General features: G+C 31.8%; 2 protein-coding genes across 3 annotated transcripts; both read left to right on the top strand.

The window, feature by feature from the left end:
• Nucleotides 1-5,285: 5,285 nt before the first annotated feature.
• On the top strand, nt 5,286-10,151 carry LOC114733440 (MLO-like protein 10). Of its 2 annotated transcripts, none has more exons than XM_028920905.1 (15): nt 5,286-5,660; nt 6,123-6,180; nt 6,365-6,579; nt 6,662-6,778; nt 6,999-7,059; nt 7,313-7,401; nt 7,487-7,561; nt 7,655-7,743; nt 7,860-7,909; nt 8,229-8,269; nt 8,358-8,531; nt 8,613-8,648; nt 8,748-8,815; nt 9,444-9,504; nt 9,607-10,151. In XM_028920905.1, exons 1-15 carry the CDS (start codon nt 5,454-5,456, stop codon nt 9,955-9,957), a joined length of 1,692 nt encoding a protein of 563 aa, XP_028776738.1. In that variant the 5' UTR covers nt 5,286-5,453; the 3' UTR covers nt 9,958-10,151. The 2 variants fall into 2 exon arrangements, with proteins under 2 accessions (XP_028776738.1, XP_028776739.1); XM_028920906.1 differs by having other exon boundaries at nt 5,628-5,660; nt 6,123-6,282; nt 9,607-10,150.
• A 1,940-nt stretch (nt 10,152-12,091) lies between these two features.
• On the top strand, nt 12,092-13,004 carry LOC114733441 (RING-H2 finger protein ATL80-like). Its single transcript, XM_028920907.1, has one exon. The coding sequence runs from the start codon at nt 12,120-12,122 to the stop codon at nt 12,777-12,779; it is 660 nt and encodes a 219-aa protein (XP_028776740.1). The 5' UTR covers nt 12,092-12,119; the 3' UTR covers nt 12,780-13,004.
• The last annotated feature ends 2,506 nt before the right edge of the window (nt 13,005-15,510 follow it).

Here is a 15,510-nt window from a genome sequence, read left to right as displayed (position 1 = left end):
TTCCACCAAAACCATGTACCCCAAACCATAGTTTCACATTTTTCCTTCCTGTTTGGCTGACTTCTTCCCCAAACCATGCTTTGAGAAGACATCCAAAGAGGCCTTAATAATCTTCTCTGGAAGTGTTTTAAAACAAAGTTGTGCACAGTATCTTTAAAGGGGTGTTGGCACCATCCTAAAAGTATTTTTTTTGCAAATCAAAATAAATTTATATTTACTTCTGTAAAATTATTTTTAAAATAATAATTTAGTTTCATAAAACGTAAATTTTGGACTCCAACAAACAAAGCAATCTCCCCCTTTCGTCGCTAAGTAACCTGACCGGGGCCTACTAGTTTACGAAGTCAACATTGGAGAGTATTCTTAACAGCTGTGCTAATGCTGTCCGCCTTTGGTGTCCCTCAATTTCCTTTCACGCAGTGGACCGTGCTTTACCCCAAAACTACGCCATTTTGGGGTAAAATGGGCATGGGGACACTTTCTTCTTTTTGTTTTTTATTTTAAAAAACATCCAACAGCTTTTTTAAGTATTTAATATCTTAAGATAATTTTTAATGCGCATGCTAAAATATTTTTCTAATATAAGTTCTAAACTAACTTTTAGTGCAATTTTGTTCTTAATGTATTTTTTAGAATACTCTAAATTTAAGATACTAAATGTTACTAAACAAGTATTTTAGGTCCTAGATGCATTAAAAATTATTTCATAATATTAGATGCTACTAAAAAATATTTTAAAGTGCCAACCGTTAAATATTAGGTGCTACTGAAAATTTTTCTCAATTTGTTAGGCATGAGATGCTAGACACTAAGTGGTATTAAAAAGATATTTTTAACATATGGGGTGCTACTAAACAAATATTTTAAGCTCCTAGGTACTCTTTAGGAGGAAAAAAGTGCTCATCATCCTCATGTTATCCCAAAACTCTGTGGCTTTGGGGTAGAGGATGGGCAACGGGCAAGAAAAAGGAGGAAAGTTTTTTAGCATCATTTAATATCCTGAAGTAATCTTCAGTTCATTTAACATCTAAAATATTTTTAGTAATATTTAATATCTTAAGTTTAAGGTATTTGTTGCTACTGTATTAAAAAATATATTAAGAGTAAATTTGCCCCCGAAAAAAAACTAGTTTAGCAGTTCTATCACAAAATTTTTTTTCTGATGCTAAGTGCATTAAAAATTATTTTATGACATTAAATACTATTGAAATAATATTTGATAAAAAAAAAAATTGCTCCATGATAAGGACCGCCCTCAGCCAAGGAAAAGGAGGAAAGCGAGGTCTTAAATTTTTTTTAATATTAAAAAAAAAGAAAAAGATACTAAAATACTCTCAAAAATATTAAAAGATAAATAAGAGCAAGTAAATTTCAATATCTCAATTCAGATTTTAGGTACCATTTTAGAATTTTTAAAGCTTGTAGAATTACACAAATACTTTTATTATTTTTTAATTATTTTTTTAAATATTGCCGCCTCAACACTTCCGGCCGCTGGAACTCCGATGCTTGCGACTACTCTTTCTTATATATTGGTTACTATTTTTTAGCTATTGATTACATTCGTTTTTAAAACTCTAATTACTATTTTTGTTTGGCTACTGACTACTCTAATATTGCAATTGATTACTTTCATCTTTAAAATTTTGTTAACTACTCTTCTTTAGCTATTGACTGTTTTAATTTCGCTACTGACTACTTTTGTTTCAAAAATTAAAAAAATACATTAAATATTGTTAGAAATTTAGTAACTACTTTTATACAACTATTGACTACACAATATTTTAAAATTTCAAAATATTACCTGAGATTTGATTTGAGATTATGAAATTCACCTATCCTTATTTCTTTTTTAATATTTTTAAAGGTATTTTAATATCTTTGTCGACTTGTTATTTCCACAGTCCTACCCTTCAAAACCGAAGCATTTATCAGATTCAACAAATGATTAGTTCGTTACATGGAAAAAAAAAACACAAATGATTAGAATGTATAGCCGTCTTGGCATAACTAATTAATAGTAGGGTTGAGATAAGACGGAACTGGCATTCAATAATTTATTGGCAAAAAAAAAAAAAAAACTAGCATTCTCAGACTCAATAATTTAGTTGTAGGAAAAAAGACCAAAACAGAAGAGATCCGGAGATCATGGTCATCCATAAACTCATCACGTCTTCAAATTTGTGCGTAACTAGTATGACTTTTTTAAATAATTATAAACAGTGGTCTAGTACCACCATGATCCATTCTTATGCTGGACAACCATGAAACATTGAAAATTATGCTAATTTTAAAAACGATAAATAGAATGTTTATATAATTTGTTTCGTGACAAATTGTTTATGCAATTTTAATATAACTAAATGTATAAATTTACAGATATAAAATACTACCTCCAGTGCTTAATATGAGAGTTAATTGATTAATTTGAATAGATTAAGAAAATTAGTTAAGTTAGTTATTTGTAATAACTAAGTATTGTTTTTCTTAAAATATCATTGCTAATATTGACTAGACCAACCATTATTATAAGGACTATCTTGAGGAAAAAAATTAATGAACTTGAGAGATAAAGTGAATTAGCGTATTATATTTAAAATCAAAATAAAAATCAAACAAACTCTTATATTAAGGATCGGAGTTAGTATAAATTTATAATAGAAAAAATTATTTAGTAAGAGTAACACTTAGATCCTAAAAAATTAATTTATTAAAGATCATAATTTAAAAATTTTTGTTGAAATATTAGCATAAGCTGCCATGAAGGTATATCTAATTTTATACTGAATTTAATTTCGTGATTATACATATTTCAACCTACATATCAGCAGATTTATTTTATTTAATTTTATATTATAAATATGATTACAATCATTTTTTGTTAGCATTTAATTACAAGTCATCATTTAAATTTGTTGAGAGTCAATGACGCCAAGCTGAAACTTGTTGCATATTTAGACAATCAGATATTTAGATGTATGCTTTTAATCTTAGTTATTTAAACTGTTATTCCGGAAATTTACCAATTCAACTGATTTCTCGATGAGACTGAAGCTGCTGTATTCTTCAAAGTCTTATGATTCGTTTAGTACGAAATATTAAAATAAGATATTGTGATTGTGATTGTAATTAAAAAAATTATTAAAATAGTATTTAACATGAATAATTACTTATTACATAGGATTGGACAAACCCATAAAATGAGGCCGGGAAATACTACTTTTCTCATGATATTTTCCAATCACACATATATGTGTTAGATTAATGCCATACACTAAACAATCTCTTGTGCTAAACTTTTTTTTTAATACTAATTTTAATTCCTATCCCTAATTTTTAATGTTTCCTACTGAACGTGACCCAACCATATAGATAACGGTAGAAGTGAGGAAGGTTCATTTTTCACTGTTTCAGACTTGAGAGAGGAATGATGTGAACAAGTCCTTAAGTCAACTCATAGAACTTGACAATTTGTGCACATAAACCCATGAAGGACGGTGAGTTTGTTCACACCTCAGAATTCAAACGCTTTTTTCTTTTTTAATTTTACTTTTAGAAAAGATGTTTGTTACATTTAACTTGTTAAATCAAGACTAAATGACTAAACAGTATATTTGACGAAAACAACGCAGACAAATTATTTATTTTCACAGTCACGTGCATTGCTTTTGATACGTCCAACTCCAACGTGAAGATGCGACTTTATTTTGTCCTCCTCAATTCAAATTGGAAAAGAAATAGGGTTGGGGAAAGAAAAATTAATACCCTTCCTATACCATTTATAGCGACTTTTAACATGTTATAACGAAATTAAATAAAAATTTTAAATTTCATCCATCCTATAATAAAATTTATTAATATTTTAATTTCATTCTTATTTAATATATATATTTCTAATAAAACAACAGTATAGAAAACAACATACTTAAAAATAAAGCTATGTGTTCAGATAATAAATTTAATGAGGTGATTTATACTACTACTTCTGGTCTCTAAACTATAAACGAGATCTTATAAACGAGGTCTTATAATTAGGACTGGATATAGTATTAATAAAAAATATTCTCTGTATTTTATAACTAAAATTAGAAGAGTATTTTTTTCATTAAAAAAACAGACACAATACTCTACAGAGTACAGATAGTTCTTATGGAAAAAAAATATTACCGAAAAAACATAGGAAAAATGACCAAAAAATCGTAGAGATTACAAAATCTCAAATCAAATATTTTAAAAAAATTATTATTTACAAGTCAAGTGTTAGAAACTAAAAACTTGTTAAAATGTGGCAACCAATCCTGATTTAGATTTTGCCAATTTACTATGTCTTTATTTGGCATCTTCTCAAGAAAAAGTCATGAAAGAGGCAAAAGAAAAAGAGTAAACATTTAATGCCGGCCGAATAGTAAAGTGATTACACACTTATTTGAATCAAATGAAGATGTGAGCGCTACAATTTTTTTTTTTGGCCAAAATGTGAGCCCTACAATTGAATATAGTTTCTTTTCCATATTCAATACAATTTTTAAAGCTTACATTTTTAACTTTTAAATTATAATTTTTTTTCTAATTTTAGATTTAATTTTTTAAATTATAAGTTCTATCAACTCCCATTTGTTATTGTTTTCATTTCTTAATATAAGAATTAGTTTGGTACTTAATTTGATCATGAATATAAAATTTTAATTTATTTTGTTTCTAATATTTATCTATTTTTTTAAGGTAGTCATTATAATAGTTACATGTATTAAATAATTTATCAAATATAATTTTAACTAATACACATGATTAATAAAAATATTTTAAAAAAGATAACACTTATTTATTAAAAATAACTAATTTAACTAATTTTTTAATTTACTTAATAATATTGACACTTGGCAGAAGTCAGAAGGAAGTTTCTCTCTATCTCTCCTCCTGAATTTGCGCAAAGAATAATCAGTAAATAATTTCTTAAAAAAATGTAACAAAAATGTAGCATTAATTACTTTAATGGTTTTTAAAAACATAATCTTTACATTTTTGAAACGAAGGTGGCTCCGTTAACTAAAAAAATGTATGTCACATCGATTAATTAGATGAAATGTTGGAGAACTTTAGTCTACGCGGCGCTGACTTCGACATCAATTTGAGACCCGCTCTTTCCGGGTTCAGACAGAAAGCCAGTTACGCGCCCAAATATGAAAATCATCAAACACGCATATTATTACTAATTTTTAATCTGTTTGTTTTTCCTTCTAATCTGGCTAGCTTCCGACAGCTTCAGCCCCCACCACCAACCACGAGCTTTCCATCGTCCCCACTGATTCCAAAATCAAGCCATCCATCTGTTAAATCAACGCGCCTCTGCAGATTCTCTCTTAAAGAAGAAACCCATATATTAAACCAGATTCTGTATTGATCATTGAAACCTGCGATTGAGAGAACCCGGGTTTCAAGTTTGTATCTTTACAATGTGGGTGTCGAAGCTGAGAATGGAGCTTCTCGTGTGTTTGATTTTGTGGGTTTGGCTTGGAGGAATGGCTATGGCGGCGAGTGATGAGGGAAGTGAGGGTACAAGAAAATTGGATCAGACACCAACGTGGGCCGTTGCTGCAGTCTGTACTGTGTTCATCTTAATTTCCATAACCCTCGAGATGAGTCTTCACAAAGTGGGAACGGTACGTCCCAAACGAAACTTCTCTTTTGAATTCAATTTGATCTCAATCTCAAATTACAAAGGTGAAGAATCAACAAATTAGTTCCCTTATATACGCATGTTTCTGTTGCTTTGGTCATTCATCAGTTTGAACATTAATGCGGAATTGTGGATGAACTCTGTTATTTCTTTCATTTTATTTTTTCAGTTTACTTTTGACATTAATGGCGGGTGTTAGGATTTTATAACGGCTGATGGGAGTGATTAGTTGAGGAGATCACGAACTCTGTCAGTTTTTCATTTTGTTGTTATTTTCTACTTTCAGATTTTGTTGTAATGATGATATAATAATTGGGATTTTACCAAATGGTGTGGTTAATTGGATGAAAATTACGAGCATCTGCATAATAAGTTTCTGACTTTATTGAGACTAAACTGTGAACTCTGTGCCTTCCTTCTTCCCATGGCATTTTTGTTTCTTCAGTGGCTAGGAGAAAGACATAAGAAGGCTCTGATTGAAGCTCTTGAAAAGGTTAAAGCTGGTAAGATTTTATTCAAGCACCCGTTTCCATGGAAGAACAGTGGAAAAGAGTAAGTAAAGCAGAAGAACCAAATGGGGGGAAGAAACATGTTATGCAAAACAAGTGATTCCTATGTCCTTGTAATTGTTTATTTATGTTTTAACATAAATCTTTAAGAAAAAGTCATATAATTGTGTTGTTGCAGAGCTGATGATTTTGGGGTTCATATCATTATTGCTGACATTTGGGCAGACCTACATACTAAGGATATGCATACCTGAAAAGGCAGCAGACACAATGTTGCCATGTCCTTTTGACGGAACCAGTGACTCTTCAAGCAGTGAAGAGGCTCACAGAAGGAAACTTCTGTCTTATCAACGTAGATTTTTAGCAGCTGATTCTTCCCATTATTGCAACAAGGTACCTACCTGTGTTTCCTTACTAAAATTCTGATACATTTAATACTCTAAAATTTTTTCTTATTTTGTCTATTTTTTGTAAGGGATATGAACCACTTGTAACTACAAATGCATTGCACCAATTGCACATCCTCATATTCTTCTTAGCAGTCTTCCATGTCTTGTACAGTGCTGTCACCATGCTGCTGGGCAGACTAAAGGTCCGCTTCTTTTTTCTCTAATTTATTATGTACTTCAGGTCACTTTTCGTTCTCTGTGTGCTTATTAACTGAGGAAGGATATTCAAATGGCTTAACTAGAGCTTATTTTCAATGTTTCAAAGCTAGACATATAGATTTATGAATAGTATGACTTCTTACAGAGTTACTAGACATATAGATTTGATTTTACAGAAAGATGATGTCGGTTGAATTTGTGCAGATTCGAGGTTGGAAGGCATGGGAGGCGGAGACTTCATCTCATAACTACGAGTTTTCCCATGGTAAAGCCTACCTCTGTCCAGTAATATGCACGTTTGTTTTCCTTCGCAGTGTCAAAATCACAACTTCTCAGTCTAGCTATCAACATCATTTTGCAGTGTTTAAATCCTTTGGAATGAGAGTTATTTTTTGAGTTTGTTGAAATACCAATTGTAGATCATTGAATCTTTTGAGACATTACAAGTAATGCCGCAGGACAATGATCCTTTAAGATACTTCCATCTCATGCTTGTGTGGGTATTTTATTGTGTGCAGATCCTTCAAGATTCAGGCTTACTCATGAAACATCATTTGTGAAAGGTCATGCCAGTTTCTGGACAGGGAATAAGCTATTTTTCTACATCGTAAGCCCCTTTTAATAGTATGTAATGATATCATCTACTATATTATATGCACCAAATACCTCATATTACTTTTTCTGGATTCTAGGGATGCTTCCTCAGGCAATTTTATAGGTCTGTTGGTGAGGCTGATTACTTGGCTTTGCGCAATGGATTTATCACTGTGAGTGTTTTAATCCATAGAACAAATTCTTTCCAAGTTAGATGAACTAGCTACCATATTTTTGACAATCCAATGATGTATTATTATGTATAGGTCCATCTTGCTCCTGGCAGTCAATTCAACTTCCAAAAGTATATAAAAAGATCCTTAGAAGATGACTTCAAGGTAGTTGTGGGAGTAAGGTAATTTGCAGTGTTTAGTTATCATGTTTGGTTCTTCCAACTATGCATTTTTTTTTCCTTTGAAAACTCGAATGCTTTCTCTGTTTAATTGCCATATTTCTCTGTGTTTTTGACAGTCCTGTCCTGTGGGCATCATTTGTGGTTTTCTTGTTGCTAAATGTTGACGGTAAGCGAACTACTTATTTAGGATAAGAGATCTTCTCTTGTTCAAAAACACTGTATTGCCCTCTTTTCTCCAAAATTTGGTCTGATGACTTGATTCCAACACATGCACCGGGCGAGATCGAACTCACAATCTCCTATTTTAAGGAGTAAGAGTGAAGCCATTGAACTAGTGGCTCAACCCATATATATAGTAATAACAGATGGATCCAGTCAGCAGACCAACTTCGAGATAAACAAGGATTCAAATTGTGTTTTCTTGGTAAGTCTGTTTGAAATGACAACTAATGTATGATGGTTGGGTTGTTGAATGTAATATGCAGGATGGCACACAATGGTTTGGGCATCCATACTTCCTTTGGCTGTAAGTAGCAATTAATTAGTCTGTGAAAAGAAGAATAATAATGAGTGGTTGATTTGTTGAAGTAAAAAGAGGTAAAATTTGATGGCAGATAATAATGGCGGTTGGAACAAAACTTCAAGCAATTCTGGCAAAAATGGCTCTAGAAATCACAGAAAAACATGCGGTTGTACAAGGAATTCCTCTTGTTCAAGGCTCAGACAAATACTTCTGGTTTGGTCGCCCTCAGTTAGTTCTTCATCTTATCCATTTCGCTCTCTTCCAGGTCTTTAACTCTTTCTTCTTAGCCTTCTAGCTTTTCTCTGGTGATTAAAGGTGGAAACTCACAGATTTTCTTATTCTGCAGAATGCTTTTCAAATAACTTATTTCTTGTGGATATGGGTAATGAGCTATTTTCTTCCTTCACTTATTATTGAATAACTAATTCACATGTCTTTGTGCTGCCTTCCTAAAATTACGGTAATGCCCCTGTATTTGCAGTATTCTTTTGGGCTAAAAAATTGTTTCCATATGGACTACAAGCTTGCCATTGTGAAAGTCGCATTAGGGTAAGCCTTTCTCAGCAATGATGTGACCCCTCTTAAATAGGATTTAAATGCTCTTAATGAATAGATTGTGACATTATGTTTGCGTGGAATTTAAGATGATTTTTTATTTTTGACCAGCTTAAGATGAATTATATTGTTGATTATTTATTAAAAGCATGGCTTCTTAAAAAAAAAAAAAATATCCTATATCATACATAGAGACTAGAGTGACTAGTGAGATAGAGAAAGGGTAGCTGACTCCACCCAGAATTAACTAAAACTGTTGTGGACTTGCCATAGCCATACACAAACACTAGACTGTTGGGAGAGCTTTCTAAAATCACTTTCTGGTCTAAATTAAGGTATCAACCACATGCTAGCCAAACAATTAAAAAAAAAAACTCAAAATAGATTTTAATCATGAAACCATGTCCAAATCTTGTTTCTTTCTTTTTTTTAAACAATTACTCACATATATATCATACCCCTATCAAAGATTCGAACTCACAATCTTATGTTTAAAAAAATCTTGAAGAAGATAGTTGGTGTTAGTTGGGCTACAAGGCGCGAACACCTCAACATTGGTTTTGGTGTAAGTTGGGATTGGGAGACCAACTTCTAACAACCTATTCTGAATGGATTTTTGCAGGACTGCAGTTCTCTGTCTCTGCAGCTACATTACACTTCCATTATACGCTCTTGTAACCCAGGTACGTACATATCTTCCATTTATTAATTATTTAAATAATTATTGAGATGATCATTTTTGTTAATTAATTAAATATATAATGGGAAACGCTGCGTTTTTGCAGATGGGATCAACGATGAAGACGTCCATATTTGATGAGCAAACATCAAAGGCGTTAAAGAACTGGCGAATGGCTGTGAAAAAGAAGCAGGCAGGAAACAAGTCTCCTAGTAACAACCAATCCAATGCTTCATCAGGATCACTGCCCTCTTCTGCAACCAAACTACGTCGTTTCAAAACAACTGGCCACTCCCCCTATGAGAGCCAACAACAAGAAGATAACTCAGATATTGAATCAGACCCTCTCTCTACTTCGCCTATATCATTCAAAACCAGTTTTAGTGTGAGAGTGGAGCATGAAGATGACCAACATATGCCAGAAACTGCAGAATCCAAACATCAATCGCATGGCTAGTATTATCAGTCATATATCATTCAGTAATCTAGGAAAGTTTTCCACTTGTATGCATATCCTTGGAATTTTTTATTTTTTTCCATTTTTGGTTATAGACAGACACGCATCTCAGAAATTAAATATTAAAATCAGTGTCAGCTTATTTTAGTTTTAAATACTTGGCTCATCCTATTTACAAGACATTTTTAACTCATTTTATCAGAATTGAGAGAACCTTAATAAACTTCACTAACTCTATCTTACAATTTAATTACTTTATTTTTATTTAATATATGTATTTTTAAAAAAAACAGCCAAAAGAATAATAAATTATAGGGTCAATATAGTTTTTATAGATTGCCTTTATTTTAGTTTTGTCATTTTGCCCATTAACAGGCCAAAACATGTGATCTGAAATCAGAGTACTGCTTTACAATTGATTGATGTATTAATTGATTAAATGTAGTAACTAAAAACCAAAATCAAATATCCACACCACGTCGGAAAATTTTTATCCACTTCAACCTCTGCTAATTAGAGGCCAGTGTATTTTGACCTTTCGTTCCTTCAAAATAACACCATTTCCTGCCAAAAATAATTTAATTATAAAAATACGCCTTTGAGTCTTAGGGGCAACACTCTCTCTTTTTTAAATTATGCGGCATTTTTTTGCTAAGTATCGTGTTAGAAAAATATAAGGTATTTTCGTTCTTTTAAGATATAATTAAGAACACTTTTTAAAAGATGTTCAAAATTAGGGTGTAATTAATACTATATTCTAAATGAGACAACTAGTAAATAAGGACAAATATAAAAAGATTGGACAGTTTTAAAAATCATTAGCTAACTCACTTCCCGTGATCCCTAATATAAACCTCTGGCCCCAAAAAAAAAAAAACTATTGTAAAGTTTCATTGAATCGGAGGAGGGGTGACTAAACTATTAACTTTGTTTGAAAATATAATGAATTTTCTAATTTTACTAAGATTCAAATAAAAATTTTTTATATTTGCATTATATTCTCTCCCATACTTAATAAAAATAAGAGTAATATTTAAGAAAAACTTGATTAATATCTCGATAAGTTCATAAGAATTATTTATGGCTTTTTCAAAGTGTCTTGTAAAAAGTATGTTCACATACTAAGTAGCAAGTGATATGTTGAACTGATAAAAAATTTTAAATTTATTCACGCTAAAGTTTTTTCTCTCCCTATATTTATAAATCATTCTCGCATTTCTTTCCCTTTTTCTCTTTCCCACAAAATTAAATAAATAATTTATATTTAAGAACAAAATTTTTCCACAAATTAATTTATACTTCTTCCTATCCTTATTATAATTTTAAAATAACTAATTCATAGATAGCAAATAATTAGTTAAAATTAGTTTAAAATAATAGTAAATATGTTAGAAGTAAATTTTTATTTTTAAATAGGCCTTTATAATAAATAAGAAAAAAGATTAAAAAAATTTGTAAGAAAATGCGTCAAGAAAGAAATAATTAAAAAAATAAAAAACTAAATATTAAGTCAAATTCAAATAAAAATTTATAAAACAAATTATATTGTTTTAAAAATTTAAAACTTATAAATAATACTACTTCCGATCCTTAATATAAGATCTCATTTGACTTTTATTTTGGTCATAAATATAAAACCTCAATCCACTTTGTTTCTAATATTTATGTATTTTTTTCTCAAATTATCTTTCTAATAATGATAGTTCTTACCAACACCTTTGATTAACAAGGATATTTTTTGAAAAAAATACGTATTTATTATAAATAATTAATTTAAATATTTATTTATTATAAATAACTAATTTAATTTATTTTTTTAATTTTTTAAAATTAGTCAATTAGTTTTTATAATTAAAAGAGAAGGTAATATTAAAAAAAAAAGTAACGATGTGCGCCGAATAAGTATTAAGAAGGCAGACAAGTCAAAAGTGGGAAGAGGAATTAGCAGTGTAGTTGCACTGAAACCAGACGTTGGCCGTTGAGTGGCTGTGGGGTTTATAAGTCAAGCATTTTGTTTACTTGAGGACGAGAGGTAATCATCCTCTATGCCACTATCGTCTCTTATCCCCAATTATAAATACCCACTTCTCTCTCCCTTGTGTCCTTCTTACAGCAAACCTCGCAATTCGGCAATTGCCACTTTACCCTTTCACGCCCTTCCCATGACTCGTATTCTCAAATCCACTGAGAACTCCACCTCCGTCGCCGCCGCTGCCACCATCACCGCAGCAGCGCCGCCTCCGGAGGCCGTCGCTTTGGAATCAGACTTCGTGGTCATCCTCGCGTCTCTGCTCTGCGCTCTCATATGCACCGTGGCCCTCATAGCTGTCTGCCGATGCACCTGGTTCCGTCGCGGTGGATCCGGAGCCGGCGGTGGAGCTCCGGGACAGTCTCTGGCCAACAAAGGTCTCAAGAAGAAGGTGCTCCAATCCATGCCGAAATTCACTTACATTGACAGCAATTCTGAGAAGTGGTTGGCCGCGTCGGAGTGCGCGATTTGCTTGGCCGAATTCGTCGGAGCTGACGAGATCCGAGTTCTTCCGCAGTGTGGCCACGGCTTCCACGCGGCGTGCATAGACACCTGGCTTGGGTCCCACTCTTCGTGCCCCTCGTGTCGGCAGATTCTTGTTCTGCCTCCGAGGTGCCGTAGGTGCGGCCTTTACCCGGCGGTTCGCGGCGGTGAAGCTACCGGAACTAGCGGTAGTGAACCAGAGCTCAAGTCCAGACATGATGATAATGCCACTACAGCTAATAATGATTATGCTAATAGCTCGACTAGCCACCACCAACGGCCCAGAGATAATGTTGGATTCCTTCCATAAATTGAAAAAAAGAAACTGGTATTTTTTTTCTTAATGTAATCCTAGAATTTTTCTTTCTTAGATTTGACTAATTAGGGGGATGATATTTGGATTTTTTTTTCCTTCAAATTTTCATGTTTCAAATTGGTAATCTTCCAAATTATGTACTGTCTCATACGTTTTAAATGATTGGAGTATGATCCATGTAAATCAAATAAGGACAAAAAAATTACAATTTTCTATTCATGGACTCTGTACCATATGGTATTTTTTAAGGCGAGTAGTGTATATAATTTAATTTTAAGAGACTGGTGCATCGGCGCATCGGCGTTCGAAATGCCGAAGGAACGGGTTTGTCCAGTTAGCTTTCTTTTGTTGGGCCAGTAAGATCTTTGGTTAATTAGTTTAGATAGGCTAAAATATAAAAGATTTTGGGGGGGAAAAATGTTAGGTTGACCTTAATATAGTAACATATTTTTTAAAAAAAGGGGCCCTGAAAAGTTAAATGATAATCAATCGTGAAGGTTAGTCCATTTGTGGTGGTTTTAAATTTATCATTAGTGCTTCTTAAAATATGTACGACCTAAAAATGTTCTCAAAGATCAAGCTAGTATGACTATAAAAAAAGATGAACAATTTTCTTTCGGCCGGAAAAGGATGAGCAATCATTTTAAATAATACCAATTATACTATTTTCCCTCAATATTTAATCTAAGAACTGGTTAGCTAATTTGAATAGATTAAAAAAACTAATTAAGTTAGTTATTTGTAATAAATAGGTGTTGTCTTTCTTAAAATACTTTTATTAGCAAAAACTATCATGTGATAAAATTTTTAATATGTACAATTATTACAAAAACTATACTAAAAACATAGATAAATATAAGAGACATATTAAATTAGAGTCTTATATTTAGGACTAAACTGAATGTTAAATTAGTTCTTATATTAAGAATAAGGTAGATGTAGTAACTTATCATTTATAAGTGAAACAAAAATATTTTATATTATTTTTATCCCATGGACACGTCCTCATTTGTCATTTCCACACGCCTTACAAAGAAGTCTGAAAAGAAATAAAATATGAATTCTGAATTAATTAATGGATTAGGCTTAGTAAAAGTAATCAATCTATCAAAAGGTGACAAATCAATATTAAATCTTTTTTGAGAAAAATTTTTATATTTAATACCTGATAATATCTCAAATAAGATTGATTAGATTGCCTCCAATAAAAATATATGTGCTTACCAAAAACAATTTTGAAACCGGATGTGGTGTAATTAAGCATGATGGTTTAATTATATTTATAAATAAATGGAAAAGGAGGCATTGAGGTGTCGATAAGTGATGGGTTGAGCATTAAAGGAAGAAGAACAATGGTAAGAGAGAGGAGGTGGACAAAGGGGAGTGGAGAAACATGGGTTGCGTGTAAGCCAACTAATCCAACCACATCCTTCTTTTTTTTGTTGTTGTTAAACCTGAGATCCAACCGCATCCGTTAAACTAAACTCCCCTCTCCTTTTTCCCCCCATGTAGGAGTTTTCATTTTTTTTTTTTTTGCATTTGTATGTAAGAAATAAATAACTAATTCATAAATTAATTAAAAGTATTTATTTTTCATAGATATAAGTTACAAAGTATGTTTAATAAATTTAATTTAATGAAGTGTATAAGAAAATTTTTTTAATCAATAAGATATATTTGGTATTAGGAGGAGACTTCCTGAATTCTTTTATATATACTAGCGCCGCGGGGGGGGGGGGGATATTTTTGTTTTCGTCAATGGCTTTTCCCCCCTCATTTTGTTCCTCTCCTTTATTTTTATTTTTCTTCCTTTGTGTCCAAGGAGTGGAAAGTGGAGATCGGATTCACATTTCTAGCTCGTGCTTATATATTTTTTTCTGATAAAACCTCGTGCTTGTTTTGCTCCTTCTTTTGAAATATTTTTTACCAAATAAATTCATTTCAAATTTATATGTTTTTTTTGCCTCATAAATTTATATGCTCTACACACATGCACACAAAAACATCTTAACACCAGATTCAAATTTAGAACTCCTCCCACATACGGAAGTGTTGACATTGGGGTAACTTGTCATTGCCCTGTAAATAATAACACCTTCAGTTGTTAACATAAAAACTAATTGACTAATTCGAACTAAAATAAAAAAATTAATTAAATTAGTTATTTATAATAATTAAGTTTTGTCTTTCTTAAAATATTCTTACTAATTTTGTATATTATCTAAAATATAACATTTGATGAAACATCTAGCATATACAACTATTATGAGAATTATTTTAAAAATAAATAATATAAGAGATAAAATATATTAAAATTTTATATTTAAGACTAAATTGAATATTAAATTAGTTTTTATACATAGTATGAGTTGTTGTAAATTTTACACTTGTATTATATTGTATAAATGAAGGAGTAAAGCAGGGTAGAGGAGCACTCAATGATTTGGACGGCTATATAAGATATATAACTCAGTGATAAGGAGCACCATTCGCGAGTCAAAGATCTGGATTTTCGTTTCGATTCCACGTAATAACAGATGAAGCTAAATTCAAGAGGGCATCAAATGAATTTTGAAGAAGTGAAACGTGGCCTCATCCTACTCACTTGTTACCTCACAATCTCCACCGTTCGCTAATTAGGGCCGCCATACATCTTAAGAGAACGTCACGTGCCCTTGGCTGGCGCGTAAATAGACCCACGCGCGTGATTACTCTTCTAGAGGAA

The sequence above is a fragment of the Neltuma alba genome, unplaced genomic scaffold (assembly GCF_004799145.2).
Source record: "Neltuma alba isolate B1F8T4 unplaced genomic scaffold, ASM479914v2 tig00012998_pilon, whole genome shotgun sequence".
NCBI classification, from domain to species: domain Eukaryota; kingdom Viridiplantae; phylum Streptophyta; class Magnoliopsida; order Fabales; family Fabaceae; genus Neltuma; species Neltuma alba.
Note: the sequence above shows the minus strand (reverse complement) of the source record. Positions and strands in the feature narration are given on the sequence as shown.